The sequence below is a fragment of the Natrix helvetica genome, assembly GCF_964273705.1.
Source record: "Natrix helvetica genome assembly, chromosome: 2".
NCBI lineage: Eukaryota > Metazoa > Chordata > Lepidosauria > Squamata > Natricidae > Natrix > Natrix helvetica.
Window position 1 is genome coordinate 132,686,236 of NC_138552.1, and position 18,625 is coordinate 132,704,860.

The following is an 18,625-nucleotide window of genomic DNA, read 5'->3' on the forward strand; positions in this document are numbered from 1 at the left end:
GGGATGTTCCAATTGGTGTTATATTCAGTTACGAAGGGGTGAGGTACCGTCTGAATACAATAGACAAAGCCAGAGACTTTTATCATGGAATACTTAAGAAAAATGCAACCCCCACACGTACATCTACACCAACACCAGTAGATTTGGATGTCTTAGAGCAGAGGATGTTTGAGAAAGAGATAGAAGAACAAAGAATGCAGACACAAAAAGAGAAGGAGGTGCAGGGTGCTGTAGGTGGAGTGGACCCCTCTGGATCTCTGTTGTGTTCCTTCTTGGAAGAAGGACCTTCTAAGTCTCTCACTGAAATGCCGATACTTAAACCTGTCGAACAACGTATTACTAGATCCACGACTAGACAAATGTTAGAATCTCACAAGCGCGTCGACCCTCAAACACAATGTGCTAAGAAAGAAGCTAAGAAGCAAACCGGAGCCATGGGAGGAGCAGGGCCGAAGATTAGTCTTGTGGAGAGAGATCTTCAGCAAATGCTTTCAGCGCTCCAGACCAGATCTAAAGATGCTTAAGCTATTATCTTGGAATGTGAATGGAATGAACTCCCCACAAAAAAGGAAAAAAATATTTTATTATTTGAAGCAATTTAATAATGACGTTGTTTGCCTTCAAGAGACTCATATTAGGCTGCAAGACCAGAAGTATTTAGTGAATTCAAAACTGGGAACATTTTATGCTGCCTCTGATTTGGTAAAGAAAAATGGTGTGGTGATATATATAAATAAAAGATTTTCAACTAAAGTTATAGAGGCAGATGACGCTGGTAGATATATAGCAATTCAATTTGATACAGACTTTGGTTCCATTTTGGTGCTAGGAATATATGCTCCTAACCAACGCCAAGAAAGTTTTTATAAGATGCTCCATTTAAAAATTTTAGACTGGAACTTTAAGAGTATTCTAATAATGGGAGACTGGAATGGAGTGATTTCTCACAAGATAGATAAGAGTACAAAGACGAAATTCACTACCAAATTACCAAAGGCTTTTTTTGATTTACAAGACGATTTGAAATTAAAAGATGTTTGGAGGACGCAACATCTAAATGAGATGGATTTTTCTTTCTACTCAGATAGACATAAATCCTTTTCAAGGATTGATTTCTTTTTGTTAACACCGGATCTACTTCCTAAAGCCAAGAAATCCAAGATTTTCGCCAGGACACTTAGCGATCATAGTCCGGTGTGGTTACAAATTGAATTAGGTATGAGGCCAAGAAGGTCTTGGAGAGTAAATGAAAATTTATTTAGATATGAAAAAAATGTTGATGAACTTAAAAAACACATGAAGGAATTTTTCAGTTTTAACATGAATAAGGGCACTCCCATTGAAATAGTTTGGGATGCAAGTAAAGCTTATATGCGTGGGGTCTTGATACATATGAACTTTAAACATAAACAAATTAGACAGAAAAGGAGAATGGAATTGGAAGATGAAATAAAACGCAAGGAACAGCTGCTTATAACAAACCCGAATGACCAGGCGCTCCAGATGGCGCTAAAGCTGTTGAAAGATCAATTTCAGATGCTTATAGCAGAACAAACAGCAACTAATTTACAATTTGCTAAACATAACACATTTGCTAACGCTAATAAACCTGGTAGATGGTTAGCATATACTTTGAGAAGGAATATGAATGACAGAATTATTGATAAAATTGAGTTTCGAGGGAAGATGGTATATCAACAAGAGTTGATTAAAAAATCATTTGTGGACTATTATACTAAGCTATATGTACAGGATAATATACAGAACAAGTTAATAGATGATTTTTTGGAAGGAAAAAGGGTTGCCAAAATTTCTGTGCTTCAAAAGGCAAATTTGGAACGTCTTATAACCGCTGATGAGATCACTTTAGTTATAAATCAACTTAAATTAGCTAAGGCTCCAGGGACTGATGGTTTGACTGCAATGTATTATAAAACTTTACAACTGGAAATGATTGAATATCTTACACAACTATTTTGTAATATACAACAAGGAGGTAAAATACCTCCCTCATGGAAAGCGGCTTTTATCTCATTGATACCTAAAGATAAAGAGGGCCCTAAGAAACCAGAGGATTACAGGCCGATATCTCTTCTGAACACAGATTATAAAATATTTGCTAAGGTACTAGCCAACAGATTGATGGCGGTTATTCAAGAGATTATTCATCATGATCAAGCAGGATTTATTGAAGGCAGACATATGAAGGAGAATGTAAGGCAACTCATAGATTTAATTGACTATCTTGATAAGAATAAGCAGATCTCTGCAGTGCTGGTTTTCTTGGATGCAGAGAAGGCCTTCGATCGAGTGAATTGGAACTTTCTAACCAAGACTTTGGAAAAGATGGATATGGGACCACGATTGCGGCAGGCGATTGGAGCAATTTATCAGCAACAAAATGCACAACTTATTATTAATGGAAATTTGTCAACAACTTTTGAGATACAAAAAGGCACAAGACAAGGTTGCCCATTATCCCCATTGTTATTTATTTTAACTTTGGAAGTCTTGTTGAATGCAATTCGGGACTCAAAATCCTTAGATGGCATAGCTATCAGGCAAAAGGAATACAGAACTAGAGCATTCGCCGATGATCTGGTTGTTACCCTTTCACATCCTTTGAAATCAATAATCCAGATGAAAAATATCATAATAGAATTTGGCATGGTGTCTGGGTTTAGACTAAATCAAAACAAAATGAAAATGATGGTTAAAAACATGACAGAGACTCAAAGAAAGAGACTTGTAAGTTTAGCAGGTTTTGAAATAGTTTCTAAAGTTAAATATTTAGGAATACAAATTTCAGAATCAAATACAAAACTTTTCTCAAATAACTATGAAGTGTTGTGGCAAAAGATACAGAAAGATCTTGAAGCGTGGAAAAAGTTACAATTGTCTTTGCTTGGAAGGATCTCAGCAATTAAAATGAACATTTTACCTAGATTTATCTTTCTATTCCAGATGATTCCGGTGCTTAAGTCAGATAAAACCTTGTTAAATTGGCAAACAACATTAAATAAATTTGTTTGGAAGGAGAAAAAACCGAGAGTAAAGATGAAGATTATGCAAGATACACGTGAAAGAGGCGGCCTCAGACTCCCAAACCTTCGATTATATTATGAAGCTGCGGTATTAACGCATGTAGCAGATTGGTTTGGGAAAACAAAAATGGAATTGCTGAATATAGAAGGCCATGATCTTGTTCTGGGATGGCATGCATATCTTTTTTATGAAGACAGGGTGGATAAAGTGTTTAACAACCATGTTCTCCGATGTGCCTTGATGAGAATATGGAAGAAGCACCGGCCTAATTGGGATTATAAAATACCGCTTTGGTTGGATCTTGCAGACACCATGGGGATTATGAATACTAAGTCACTCGGGGGTTGTTTATATAAAGATGTGCTTATTGCTGATGGGGGCGAATGGAAGTTAAAAACTTTGGAACAGTTGTTGGAAGAAGGAATTATTTTAAATTGGTTACATTACATACAGCTACAGAAGAGATGGGAAGAAGATCGCAGGGTCGGTTTTATGGATAAAGAAGTGGAACTGATTAAGCAGATAAAAGAGACTGGTCCAAAACAAGTTAAAAGAATATATAATGTACTGTTAGAAAGAGACTCAGAAAGTGAATTGGTTAAGGATTGTATGATTAAATGGGCTCAGAATTTTGGTGAAGTGGTTATGTTGGAAACGTGGGAAAAAATATGGGTTCAGAATGTTAAATTTACACAGTCACAGAATTTAAGGGAGAATTTTTATAAAATGTTTTACAGATGGTATTTAGATCCTAAAAAATTATCATGCATGTACCCAAATGTTCAACCAAAATGTTGGAGATGCGGGTGTCTAGATGCTACCTTTTTTCATGTATGGTGGACTTGTAACAAGGTGAAAGCTTTTTGGATAAAAATATGGTGGGTTATGCAGAATGTATTTAAGAAAAGAATACAATTCACTCCGCAAATGTTTTTATTGGGTATAGCTAAGGATTTTACCAAAGGGGAAACAAAATTGGCCTTGTATATGGTCACAGCAGCTAGGTTGTTGATTGCGCAACATTGGAAAAAAGATTTTTTACCGACAATTGATCAATGGATTCAGAAGGTGGCGGGGTTCGCTGAAATGGCAAAAATTTCAGCTTTCTTAAAAGCTCAGAAACAGGAGGATTACACACAGGAATGGGCAAAATGGATTGATTATATACAGAATAAATACCAGACTAGGAGTTATTATGTAGCCTTTAGGTAAGAATGTTTAGACCGATAGATGATCAGAGTAAATAGTATATGGGATGTTTGGAATTGTTAGAGTGGTATACAGCGGAAGTCATGGGGGTGGGTTTGTGTGGGAGGTGGGGGAGGGTTAGGGTGGAGGGTGGGGTAATATATATGTATGAATAAATTAGAAGATGGGATTAATGAAATATTGTTATGCTAGGAGAAATTTATATTAAGAGTTATAGATGTTAAACTAGCTTAGAAAATGGGATTAATGTGTTATTATTAATCTAAGAGAAATTTATATTGTGTTTGTTGGGAGGAGAGGGGTTACGAGTAATCTATTTTAAGATGGGGGGAGAGGAGGGGGCAAAGTATTTGGTATAATATTTGAAAGTGAATTTTTGTGGGGGGGTTGGGGGGGTATAGCATTTGTATGAGATTTATATTGTATGGCGGGGGGTGAAAAGGGGGAAAAATTGTTTGTACAAAACTCTTTTAATAAAAAAAAAAGGAATGGAAATATTTTGCACTTGCAGGCAAATGGTTGTTTTAGTTGATTTTCACTTAACTACTTAGGTAATCCCTTGCTAGATGCAGTGTGATGTTCAGTATTCCAAATTATACTTGCTTTCAATTTAAACTTCATATACTTTTAAATATGGCTTTGGTTATGCCTACTAATATTTCCTCATTTTGAAGTGTAGCAAAAGCAATGAGCTTGGTTGCTGAGAAACTAGAAGTCTCCTATAGGGCAAATCACTAAATATTCCTACGTTTGTGTAATTTGTGGGTATATCATTCTCTATGTTTTGGAATAAATATCCTAAAATGAATACTTGTTTGCTGTTCTAGGTGGAATGTATTCTATATCCAAAGTACATTAATGGTAAATTTGACCTTTCAGAGGATGATTTTTAAATGGTTGTCTGTCTATTCCACATATACAGGGTTTTATAAAAATGTCCATAAAAGCCAAATATACAGTGCAGTCCTAATATATTGACTTTTCACTGACATGGAATTCTCTTCTCTGAGAAAGGGATAAGACCAGTGGTGGGATTCAATTTTTTTTAGTATCGGTTCTGTAAAATCTCCATTCCCTCCCCACTCCAGGGGAAGGTTACTGCAAAATCCCCAATCAGCTGTAACCCGGGAGGCAGAGAATAGATGGGGGCAGGGCCAGTCAGAGGTGGTATTTACCAGTTCTCCGAACTACTCAAAATTTCCGCTACCGATTCTCCAGAACTGGTCAGACCTGCTGAATACCACCTCTGGATAAGGCTTACTTATTCAAAGTCAAACTCAGTGCTTTCCATGTTCTTAGAAATCTAATTGGAATATTCTTTTCTCTCAGTATGAATTGATACATGAAGGGGGGTGAAAGTCTAATGTTTTAAGCATCTATAGTCAGGCAGTTCTTTTATTAGGGTCAAATAATAAAATAATCTGACATTGAAGATAATTTGCAGTCAAAGTTATATTGCTGAACTGTAGATTGTGAATTGTTTTTTCTTATATTTCAGTTTGGCTTCCTTTCCTTTTGAGAAGCTTGTAGTAGATTATAGGAGTATTTTTGCTTCTTACAGAAACAGAAGATAATCCTGATGATCAAAGAGAAGATGGCATTTCAGAAGAGGTAATTAGCACTGTTTAAAATGTATCAGCTTTTACGTTTCATTTAATTATGGTATTTAAAATAACATTAATGATCAACAGGTAAAAATAATTTTATGGCTGTTTCATATGCAAGGGCAATAAAAGAACAAAATTCATTTGATCTGGGGAAAATATCACATTGTATAGGGAAGCAGAAAGCATATCATACTTGAAATCAATACATTTTAAAATAGCCACATGTTGAATTCTAAATTTACCTGAAAAGCGAACATTCTGAACAAGGTTTCACAAATTAATGCTTGGATACAATCAAACTCTGTCATTTTTTTCAATGCTATAAGCAAGTGCTTAATTGTCCTTTCCTGTTCTGGAATGGAATCATAAAATCAGAAAATTTTGGATCTTAAAGACAATTTAGTCCAAGCCCAGGTCCATTGAAAAAAAATCCATAATTTAACTTAAAACGTGTTTTAAAACTGCTATTATTTTGCTAGTGCCAAAAAAGTCTTCAATCACGTGTATTAATGATTATTGTAAGGGTACACTTACGTCCATCATTATGAAATCATTTGAAAGACTGATAAAAAGACTTTATTGTATCCAGTCTCCCTCTAGCATTTGCCTCACTTCAGTTTGCTTACCATGCGAATCGCTCCACAGAGGATGCTATTTCCTCTGTTTTCCATCTGAGCTTTGCACTCTTAGAGGGGAAAAAAACCTCACGTGCGAATGCTGTTTGTCAACTTTAGTTCGGCATTTAATACGATCATTCCTCAGCATTTAGTAGACAAACTGGGCCTTTTAGGCTATAATATTCTTTTGTGCAAATGGATTCCTTAATTTTCTCACTGATAGGTCCCACTATGTGTGAGCTGTGGCTGATATTTATAACACTGATTTCTTGAGTACAGGTTTTCCTCAGGGCTGTGTCCTAAATCCGCTGTTGTTCAGCTTGTTGACCCATGTTGTGCAAGATTTGCCACCAACCATATTGTGAAGCATGTGGATGATACCACAATAGTGGGTCTTATTCAAGATGACAATGAGGGTGCTTACAGAGAGGAGGTAGTGGGTTGGTGGACTGCCTCTTCTAAGTGTAGGAAAAACAAAAGAGATCATTGCCCATTTTAAAAAAGGCAGGGACAGCCATATACCTCTATGTAGTAATGATTCAACTGTGGAGGTGGTTTTTAGTATCTAGTTTCTGGGTATGCTGCTAATGAGTATATTAGCTTGATCACTCAACAGTGAGACACTGATGAAGCAGGCACAGCAGCGACTGCATTTTCTGCATCATATGAGAAGAGCACATCTTCCCACCCTTGTCCTTACCACTTTCTATAGAGCCGGGATGGCGAATCTATGGCACGCGTGCCACAGGTGGCACATGGAGTCATTTGTCAGTGCACGCGAGGCATTGCCCTGTCAGCTGGCCAGCGCACATGTGTGCGCTGGCCAGCTGAGTTCACCCTTTTTTAAAGCCATTTTTTGCCCTCCCCAGGCTCCAGAGACTTTATAGGAGCCTGGGGAGTGCGAAAAGAGCCTCCCCCCCCCCAGAGGCCCTTTGGAGGCTTCAGGAGCTTCCCTGAAGCCTCCGGAGTGCAAAAAAACAGCCCTATGGGCAAACGGGAAGTTCAGGAACAGACAGTTTGCTCATAGGGTTGGTTTAAACCCTCTGGAGGCTTCAGGGACCTTCAGGAGGCTTCCCTGGAGCCTCCGGTGGACTAAAAAACTACGAGGTCTACGAGCAAACCGGAAGTGACTTCTGGTTTGCTCGTAAGGTCAGTTTAAGCCCTCTGGAGCTTTAGGGAAGCCTCCTGAAGTTCCCTGAAGCCTCCAGAGAGCCTCCAGGTGGCGGGGGAGGCTGTTTTCGCCCTCCCCAGGCTCCTATAAAGCCTCTGGAGCTTGGTGAGGGCGAAAAAAGCATGCAACAAATGAGGAGTGCCTCTCATGCATGCATGTGCACTGGGGGGTCGTGCGTTGCATTATGGGTGTGGCACGCCCACGCCGACCCCTCTGTGCTCCCCCCTTATGGCACATGAGCCAAAAAAGGTTCACCATTGCTGCTATAGAGGGACGATTGAAAGCATCTTGTTGTATTGTATTACTGTTTGGTTTGGAAGTATTTGGAAGGCTGTGCAGAGAGTGGTGAGGATGGCAAAAAAGAATATTGGAAGTTCACTTCCTTCTATCTAAGACAGGGGTGTCCAAACTTGGGAACTTTAAGACTTGTGGACTTCAACTCCCAGAATGGCTGGCTGGGGAATTCTGGGAGTTGAAGTCCACAAGTCTTAAAGTTCCCAAGTTTGGACACCCCTGATCTAAGACATGGCACATAAGTGCTGCTTGACCAGGGTCTGCAGTATTGTCAGGGACGCTACACATCCTCTCCATGACCGGTTTTCTTTGTAACCTTCTGGGAAGAGGCTTTGTGGTATCCGAAGCAGAACTAGATTTTGTAATGGCTTTGTACCATATAGTATCAACTTTGTTAACTTTCAACACTCTTTTTTCTGCTATGTATTCAAAACAGTACTACCAATAGCATTTAGACTAACTGTATATAATGCTTCATAGTGCTTTTACAGCCCTCTCTAAGCTGTTTACAGAGTCAGTATATTGCCCCCCATTTTTACTGACCTCAGAAGGATGGAAGTCTGAGTCAACCTTGAGCAGGTCAGGATTGAATTTGTGGCCGTAGAATCCAGAGTTTGTCTGCAATACTGCATTGTAAGCACTGCACCACCATGGCTCTGAACTGTTCACAGCTGTTCACAATTGTTCTCTGTTCACAACAGAGCTGAACTGCGATATATGTTCACATATATGTGTGTGTGTATTGCAGTGTGTGTGCGCATGTTTGTGTACATGCAGGGCAGAGGTGGGTTCCTACTGGTTCGGACCAGTTTGGCTGAACCGGTAGTGATATGCCAGCCAGCTACCCAGGCTGGCCATGCCCCCGAACTGGTTCCCCTGTCGCCACCATTGTTGCCGCCATCTTTTTTTGGGAGAACAATTTCCATTGAATTGGCACACGCACGGGCAAAGTGCGCCCATGAATGAACTGGCAGTAACGCCAGCTAGAACCCACCCCTGATGCAGGGGTGAAATGGTCTGAAGTCTTCAATCGATTCACTCCCGAACCAGTCCCGAACCGATAGTTAAACAATGCTAAAAAAAGTTTTTAAAAAGTTCTGATGATCAGCTGTGTGACAATCAGCTGTGCCATGCGATCATCAGAACTTTTTAAAAAAACTTTTTAAGCATTTTTTTACTACAGGTTCGGGTGAACCAGTCTGAACTGGTAGCATTTCATCCCTGTGTACATGTACATGTATATGTATACCTACACACACTCATTCTTCTGAGAGTGGGCATCAGAATTTTACTTTTAATGTGTCTCAGTGTGTACACAGAAAAGTGACAATAAAGATTATTTTATCTGTTATCTCTCTCTACCATCTGTCCAAAGTATCTACATAACTGCAGTGCAGGGAGCTTTACCTATTCCATATATAAAAGCCAAGAATGTCCTACCTATCAGTCCTGCCAGGTAGTCCAGACAAGAAGCACACCAAGGAGTACTAGCTCTATCTTTAGTGTAAGATTACATGAACATAATTTTGCAAACTGGAAAGTAAGCTTCATATCCTTCACTTTTACCCTTCCGAAAGCGGGTCCCTTCTGAGATGTTTTCGCCACCCCTCCTCTTTCAGACTCAAATTTCATTTATTTGACTCTTGTCTAAACTGGCTGTTACTTCTGTCTCCCTAGGTTATTCTCACATACCATCACACTAGGTGAAGAGGGAGACAACTCAAAGAGAACAAAATAAGCAGAGATAATTTGATTTATGTATAATTGTTATTTATATATATATTTTATTCTGTCTCTCCTTTATATTCAAATTTCACTGGGTTTCTGTGAGTTGAAGTTCAGCAATAGAATTTCAGATTCAGGAATTCTAATATCAGTGATGCTCTTTTTCATTAGTAATAAAAACTGGGTTTCTTCCATTTCTTCCATAAATAAAAATACATTTCCAGACAAATTAAGAATGCAGAACACCCGTTACCTAAAAATGGTACTATAACATTGTACAGTCTGGTTTTGTGGTTCCTTTATAGATTACTTTCAAAATCATCTGAAGAATATGTTTATAACTACAGATATATTTTGATTTTTTAAAAAAAATTCCACCCATAGAAGAAAAGATGAAGCTAGATTTCCTTAATCTTTTTTCCACCTGCAAATCCCATGAATTTATATGTCTTGAAACCTATTTCCAAGGAGGAGAAAGGATCCATTCAGAAAATGAAATTAGTGTATTAAAGGAAATATAGTTAGATCATTAAGTTTTGCAAACAAAAGGTTATGATTGGATTCCATCTATTTATTATCACTGATGTTTTCAGGTTGATAGCTAATCCATGTAAAAGGAATGACTTTATTTGGCCAAAACTTTTGAGTTTCCAAAAATGTATCAGTTATAGTGGTAATGGTAAATTTGCAAAAAATTGTTTCATGGGGATACCATGGACACTACCATATAAGGATGTTTTGGAAAGATATTTGGGGGCAGGGAGGTGATTTTTACCAAGATAGTTTGCCACCCTTCTGCTGAGATGCTTTAGACTTCCCAGCCCAAGCTTCAGATCTTGAATTTTCTGGTGGTGTCCCAACTAAATACTAATTACCATATTGTAGTTATGACTCTGTTTAACCTCTGAGCCTAGATGAGAATGGCCTGCTGCTGCCATCTGTTGATTCAAGTGAATGCAGTCATAATTATTTATGCCAAAGGATTGCAAAACTGACTCAACTCAATTGCTTAAAGAATTGTCTTATTCATTGATTACAATATCTTTTTTTCATTAAATATGGTTTTTTCTGCCAGTGGTAAAGTTGGTTTTACTTTTTCCCAGCCTAAATGAATGGGAGGGCTGTATTTTTTTCATATTCTGGTACATTGTTTCTAGGAAAAAAGAATCTGCTGCAAAGTGAGTCATTTCATTCAAAGAAGAATCTAAATTGGGGAGAAAATGCTTATATGTGTTCTTCCTTGAGTTACTTAAATCAAAGGACAGAAATATACTTTTTCGTGTAATTGTGAAAGGCTATTTTTAGAGGCAAAAATGAAGTAAAGCCCTAAAAAGATTTTATTTTCTGAAAAACAAAAGGGAAGCAATCTTGGCAAGCATCATTTACACAAATAGCTAGCACAACACGTTTTGCACAGATGTGAGCAATTTGATAGGTCAGACCATTCAAATCCTATCTTGTCATTTGTGTAGAAAGCTTAGTATTGCAACAACCAGTTGGAATTGTTGGGGTTTTTTTCACATTCTTTTAAAAACAAACCAGTTTGTATACTATTAATATAGCACCCCACAGTCACATTGTACATACTGTATGTAGAAAACAGAAATAACACACGTAGTTACCATCACATACACATGTGCCATGAGACAATTTCTAGGTCAATTTCTTTCAATATTGAAAAATGGTTTAACTAAACTATTTTGCAGGAGATCCTGAACATAATCCGAAGAGCAACAATGCAAGTTTCTTTTCCAACCCAAGGTAATAATTTCACTTCAAGGGTTGTGATTTACGCTTTTATGATACGGTGAGCAGACCTTAGTTTACTGGAGTTTGGATGCAACAGAGAAAATCTGTTCTTATACTCTATGTTTATGCCCATGCATAAAATGTATAAACTACATAAAATATGCATACATAAATTTCCATTCCCATTTTATGCATGCATAAAAAGTGTAAAAATGCATGGGTAAAATCCCATTTGGATTTAACAACATTCTGCTTGAACGACCTCTTTATTTCACCAGTAGTCTGTAAATCAAGAATGTACTGTATTATTAACAAGTGTTAAATGATCAAAGCCATGATAAGTGGTAGAAGACTATATCTAAGAGTCCATCTGGTAATGAAGATGGCATTTGAACAATTGCGTCTTGAAATATAAGAGGAATATATAGTAAAGAGCATGAAATAGCAAGTAAAATTTAAAAAATAGCAAGTAAAATTTAACAAAGGGGTGGGAGGGAATAGGTCTGAATGAAGGTGATCTGTTCTTATAGAGTTGATGAACACATGCAGTTACCATTCATATGATTGACAGTTGAGTGCTATAGTGCCTATCAGGTTTCTTTCACTATCTTCTAACACATGTAGTTAGACAGGTGTGTGTGTTGAGAATAAGAGGAGAAGGCAAGGCTGTGAGATGGAGAGACTAGTGGGGTGAATAAGATGGATCATAGTACCTCGATGTTGTCAGGTATGGGGAGATATAATTGTGGGAGGTGGGACAGTCTATTTGTTGGGACATTTGTGTTCCCAACAAATGCCTTATAGTGGGTTCTCATTGCAGCCCCTTGGGCTCCACTCATTTGTCAGCAGACTAACATTTCTCCAGGTTTTAAGCTGGTGCATTTAAATTCCAGATCCGTCTGTAATATGGCTCATTGCCGGAGGAAGGGATCCCTCTCTGAAATATGTTCCCAGCTGGGTATATGGTATGGTATAAGCCTAGACTGCATAAAAGGAGAGGGGTATTGCTGTTGTCATCAGAAAGTCTCTGGTTGCTATCAGGGATTCCCAGCTGTAAGAGCCTTTTCCTTTGTTGTGGTTGTTGGTTGCGAAGTCATGTCCGAGCATTGTGACCTCATGGACAACATTCCTCCAGGCCTTCCTGTTCTCTATCATCCTCTGGAGTCCGTTTAAGATCACGCCTACTGCTTCGGTGACTCCATTCAGCCACCTCATTCTCTATCGTCCTCTTCTTCTTTTGCCCTCAATCTTTTCCAGCATTCGGCTCTTCTCCAGTGAGTGCTTCCTTCTCATTAGGTGGCCAAAGTATTTGAGTTTCATCTTCAGGATCTGGCCTTCTAAAGAGCATTCAGGGTTGATCTCCTCTAGGACTGACCAGTTTGATCACCTTGCAGTCCAAGGGACTCACAGGAGTCTTCTCCAGCACTATAGTTCAAAGGCCTCAATTTTTTGGCGTTCAGTCTTCCTTATGGCCCAACATTCACAGCCACACATTGCAACTGGGAAAAACATAGCCTTGACTATACACACTTTTGTTGTCAGGGATCAGGTGTAGATTGCCACTATTGTACTAGCCTCCCTGCTGCACAGCTGCCTCACTGTCTGACCCCTTGGATCTTACATCTGCAGAGTTAGCAGTTGAGGCTTATAATTCTGTGGGATTTCAGTTTGCCTTCCTTGGAGGTGAGATCAGAGGTAGCTCTGGAGTTCATGGAAACCATGACTTTCATGGGCCTGTCCCAAGTCATTCAGGGTTTTACTAGAAATAGGGCAATTTAACTATGGCTTTTTAATATGGTACACCACCTGTAGTCACTGTGTGTGAGTTGGGAGACTGCATAAATTTGTTAATTAAATGAATAAAGTTAATTATGAATGAAACACCTAAAATGCACGTCACAAACATGAATGATATGATTTAGGTTGTTATAAGTATGTATAAGAGTTTCCATCATGGCTCATCTATAGGAAAGCTATTGAAACCTGGGTTTTTCTCCAGGTTTTTGGGGCCATTTGAATGGATCTCCTTCTGTTTCTTTTTATATTAATGCTGGAGTTATCAGCTTATGTTCTGTATTTCATGTTTATAATTTATACATGTTATGTTTTAACATTACATGGTTCTTTTGTCATTATTATTTGTTTTTTGTTATATGCCTCCCAGGGTCATATTATTTTAGATGGGGAGGGGCTTATAGATCCAATAAATGAATAAAGAAAATATGTGTGTGTGAAAATAGGAATACATTGGCATATAACTCTCCAGTGATTTGTGAACCAGATGAATTCTGGGAAAAACTGCAACCTTCCAAATGAATAGGATTCAATGATTCTATCCGCTGACATGAATTGGGGTAAGGGAATGAGATGGGAGATGATAAAAAAGGGACTGGGCCAATTTCAGTGAGAATGGTGATGTGGGGGAGGATATCTGTTTTAAAATTCTGCTTCTAAGACAAAATATAAGACTATTCACACATATAGTACACATCGCACATCTAAAAGCTAGATTGATTGTTAATGTTTCTGATAGGATATTGGCAAAATTAGATAAAAGGATGGGAAGAGATGTTGAATAGGCAACAGACCATTACTTCCTGGCCATTCGGAGTGATTGGGAGGAAAATACTTGGGAAAATAAGAGGAACAATGTTAGATGCAGTGAACCAACAGATAGGAGAAGAATTAATTAATAATGTATTTCTTGTGGAAGCTGATTCAGGCTGCAAAAATCTCTGGAAGAAATTAAAAATATTCAAAAGATCCTATTGTAATGAACTCACTAAAATGAGGGCTGGAAGTTCCTAATATAATATCCAAGATTTTGTACTTTACCCTTAATCTTTATATTAAAACTTCTTATTGGAATCTGTATATAGTGCACTGCAGTGAGTAATGTTAAAAGTGAATCTTGAAAGAAATGGACATGGAAGAAAAATAATACAAGTGGTGGAAAAAATGACAATAAAATAACTGCAAGAAGAGACAATATTCCGGTATGAAGGAGTAATAGAAAAAGGAAAGGAAGAAAGGATGGAAAGAGAAAATGCAGAACAATTCTCATGAAAATTAAAACATTTTTTTAAATATGAAAGAGGGCTAAACAAGGAAATTTTCAGGAGAATGAATGGAATTGAAAAAACAATGATGAAATGATTTGCGATAAAATCGAAGTAGAAAATGTTAGAAGAATTCTAGAGACTTGCATGGAAATAAAGTAACATGTAAAACAGTAAAATTGGAACTAATGCTACAAGTATTAGTTTCTCAGAAAAATAGATGAAATCAGAAAATGCTAGGAATGAATTAAATCATTAATATTGGATGGTTTAAATCCAGACAGGTTAAAATATAAATTTGCTTAGGAATGGCAGTGACATTTCTTTAATGTACATAATGATTGTGCCTGAACATTGGAAGAAATGCCATTATTGTGCTGGCTTATAATAAAGAGAAAATTATCAAGAATGAAAGCAAAAATAACAGGGATTAGCTGTTATCTAATTAGCTGGGAAGATGTTAAGTATTTATTTTTTGCCTGAAAAAAATGTAAGGAAGGAAAGAACCAGCAGATCAGATTCTTCCTCCAGAAGGTGACTGAGAAATGAATGAAAGTCAGAAAATGTATTATTTTTGTTTATTTAGAGAAAATGTATAATTAAACAAATAGACAATTCCTGTGCTCTTGCATGTAGACAATGCCATGTGTTGCCTGACAGCCAAAATTACTTGTTGTGAAAACAGTGCAGGATATAATGAGGAGTGTGGATTTGAAAATAAATATATCAAAGATCATCACAGTTGTGTTTGACAGGAAAGATGGAGTGATAGAATGTGTGTGTGTGCGTGTGTATAATATATATAACAATTAGAATAAGTAGATGCGTGTGTATACCTTGACAAAAAGTTTACTACATAGAGAAAGTTGATGGACAAATTTCTGTCACTAAGCGATGCAGTTCTAAAACAAAATATCATAGAACCTCATTACTTAGCAACCACAAATCTCAGCAGTCGCAATTGCTGCTGTTTAGCGAGTCCCAGCAGTCCTTACATTACATCGCATCCGTCGAAACCCTGACACGCAGATTGGTTCCTCTCAGCTTCTAGCCTTGGTAAGGTAAGGGACTGTCTCATCTTGAACTCCCCCCACCCACCTGCCTATCTCCCACACATCTCTGCCATTTTTGCTGCCTACCCATTATTACCACTTGCCCTCTTTGCCTCATTGAGGGAGTGCATGGTGACCATGTAGAGCTGGACCTAACTTGGATTATGTCCCACCTCTATATGGCCTGCTTGTTTACATCTAATTTGTAATTTCCAATTGACATCACATGGGCCAGATAAGAATAGCCAAACGGCTGGATATTGCCGGGGCACCGGGGGGGGGGGGGCGGCGGCGTAAAATGCTCAGGTCTGGATCAGTGAGCAGTGCATAGTTATAAGGAATTAATGTTTATTCAAAATTGCAAAAATGGTCATGTATATGTGCTTCTGCCAACTTTTTTATAAGAAAGACTGGGGAACGTCAGGAGAAACAAAAAAGCAAATTGAATGCAATTAAAAATAAGAGATTTAAGAAGTGTATAGTTCTTGTATAGTAAGACAAGAAAAGATAGGGTCAAGAATGAATACGAATGGATGTTGTACGAATGGATTAAATGCAAAACTGAGTAACCAGCAAAAAAGAAATGCATTAAGATGGTCTGTATAAAGATAATAAATGAGGATCAAATTGGAAAATGAATACAGTATATGAAGGACGGGTGAATGAGGCGAAAGAAAATGAAAGTGGAAGTTCAAAAAGTCAGGTTTGGGTGATTTAATGCAAACTTTAAAAAAGAGTGGCAAGCAGTTCAAGGAAGAAAAGCAATGTATAAATGACAAGGCTGTGATGGAACTAAAGGACACAAAGCTAGAAGTATAGTGGGTAGTGTTGGTGAAATTAAATTTAACACTATTTCCTTTTTTAAAAATCCTATTCCTTTAATTACTTTGACCTACTATTTCTGACTCTTTCTGTGCTTCGCATAATATTGTCTGCCTTGAGAGCAGGTAGCATGATGGCCATGTATATGTAAGATAAGCAGATATTTCACTTGCATAGGTGAAAAAAGAAAAACAGCTCTGAACATACAAAATCAATTGGAAAAGTTTTAAAAGCAGATTTGAATGATGATGATACAAGCAGTAAAAGCTTGGACTGTTACTGTAACACATTATACAGCTACTACTATTGATTGGACACAAGCTGAGTTAGATCACACACTCTGAAAACTTGGAAAAAGTGTACCTTCCATTTCACCTTCTAAATGACATAGATTTTTGTATTTATCTCCCCCCCCCCAAAAAAAAGTTGGTTGTTGTGGTTTGTTGTAAGAAAAGCAGATAGCAGAGACTTAAACAGCTACATAAAAGCAAGCAAGGAGAAAATGTTAATAAATGTCTGCAGGGGAAACAGTTTTGAATGTGAGAGAATGAAAGGCAACATCCAAAACTGAATAATTAGAATAATGAATGAAAAACTGGGGAAAAATCAAACCTCTGCCTAGTCAAAACCTGAAAGGAATTGAAGGCAATGTGAATAATAGCAAAAGTTGGCGAGGCTTGTGATTGATCCATTAAGAAAGAAAAGAAAAAAATTGCAACCCCAGGATATAAGCACTGGCAATCAATGCCTTTTTAAAAAAAATCCTGAAACAGCAATATGGATTATGCAAAAGGAAAGGAAAGACTGTTTGATCATCTAATAAGTAGTTGTAGCAAAACTGCCGAGATTGTGGCAAAAATATGCATTCGAATTTGTATAATCAGTATGAATTTAATGTATAGGAAAGACGATAACATTGAAAGTGTGTTCCAGAGTCAACGTGGAAAGCTGTCATGAACTTCTGAATTCTGTATAACATCTAGAACACGACATGCCAGATATCATAATAACTGAAGAAAATCACATTTTATTTATAGACGTGGCAACACCGAACATCAGTAAAATAGCTCAGAAGGAACTGGATAGATTATAAAGTATTAGGATTTAACAATTGAAATGCAGAGATTGTGGAATTAACCAGTGAAATGGTAGAATTGTCAGAACAGCTGAAAACAATAAAATTATCCAACCTCACAATTTTCAACTTACAAAACAACAACTCTGTACATGCCTATAGTCTTGCAACAATCGCAGGATAATCCTTAGGGTTTTAAATAAAGTTTGAATTGATCCTAACCCATCATTGACTCAGTTTTTCCAGACAAAAGACGTTTCAGGAATTTTTCACCTGGCCTGTTTGCATGTCATTACTGCTTACAAAATGGTTTAGTATGGTCCTTGACTCCTTTCTAGCTGCTATTGGGTGTTTGTGTCCCCTTGACTCAATACAGACTCAAGGCAACTCCCTGGAGAAACTTATTCTGCTATGCATTTTCAAAAGTGGTTTGCCATTGCCTTCTTTCTAAGACTGAGAAAAACTGGCCCAAGGTTACCCAGCTGGCTGAAGGACTTGGAAAACTAGATCAATGTTTCAGTGTTATTTGGTAAAAGAAGCATTAGCCTTTCAGTTAAACAACCTAACGAAGAAGTTCAAGCAATTAACAGAGAATCCCTCTTAATTTATGGGTAACACTGGACAATATTTTTTTCCCAAGGTTTTGCTTCCTGAGAAACTTTTGGTGATTATGATAGACCCCTTCAAACTGAACACAAATATAATTTCAATATGACTAATATATCGTGTAGGAATCTTGAGAAATATGAAATGCACTTTGATGACTTTTTAATGTATTTAATTGTCTAATGAATCTGACATGTCACAAGAATTCAACAGGGAGAAAAGTTTTTTGCTGCTCATTTTCATTTGTAGTCAGTTTCTGATGCCTCTCACTGCAGCGTCCAATAATAGTCAGCCAGCATTGATGGATTACAATTGGCCTGATACCATTTTTCTATTGTGGCAATGTCCTGGGGAAAACTTTCATCATGTTTGACACTGACTACACTTAGATTTTCAGGAAAGAAGTGCAAATGTGACAGCAGAAAATGAATCTTCAGTGACATGTTGTGTTTCATGGTCTTGTATGCTGTAAGGAATTTGTCAACTAGCTGAACATACCGGTAGTTTCATGCTTTTAATTGCCAAGAAAATTCTCAATGATGTCCTTGAATGTTTTCCAGGTGATTTTCTCTGACCTCACTAACAGATCTTTGA

At 37.5% G+C, this 18,625-nt stretch overlaps 1 protein-coding gene across 1 annotated transcript in view; it reads left to right on the plus strand.

The window, feature by feature from the left end:
• The window catches only part of SEL1L2 (SEL1L2 adaptor subunit of SYVN1 ubiquitin ligase), a 52,725-nt gene that overhangs the window by 8,202 nt on the left and 25,898 nt on the right, over positions 1 to 18,625 (plus strand). The window contains exons 2-3 of the mRNA XM_081941848.1: positions 5,816 to 5,865; positions 11,375 to 11,429. Of these exons, the coding sequence (XP_081797974.1) occupies positions 5,816 to 5,865; positions 11,375 to 11,429 (105 nt within the window). The remainder of the gene's footprint in view (positions 1 to 5,815; positions 5,866 to 11,374; positions 11,430 to 18,625) is intronic.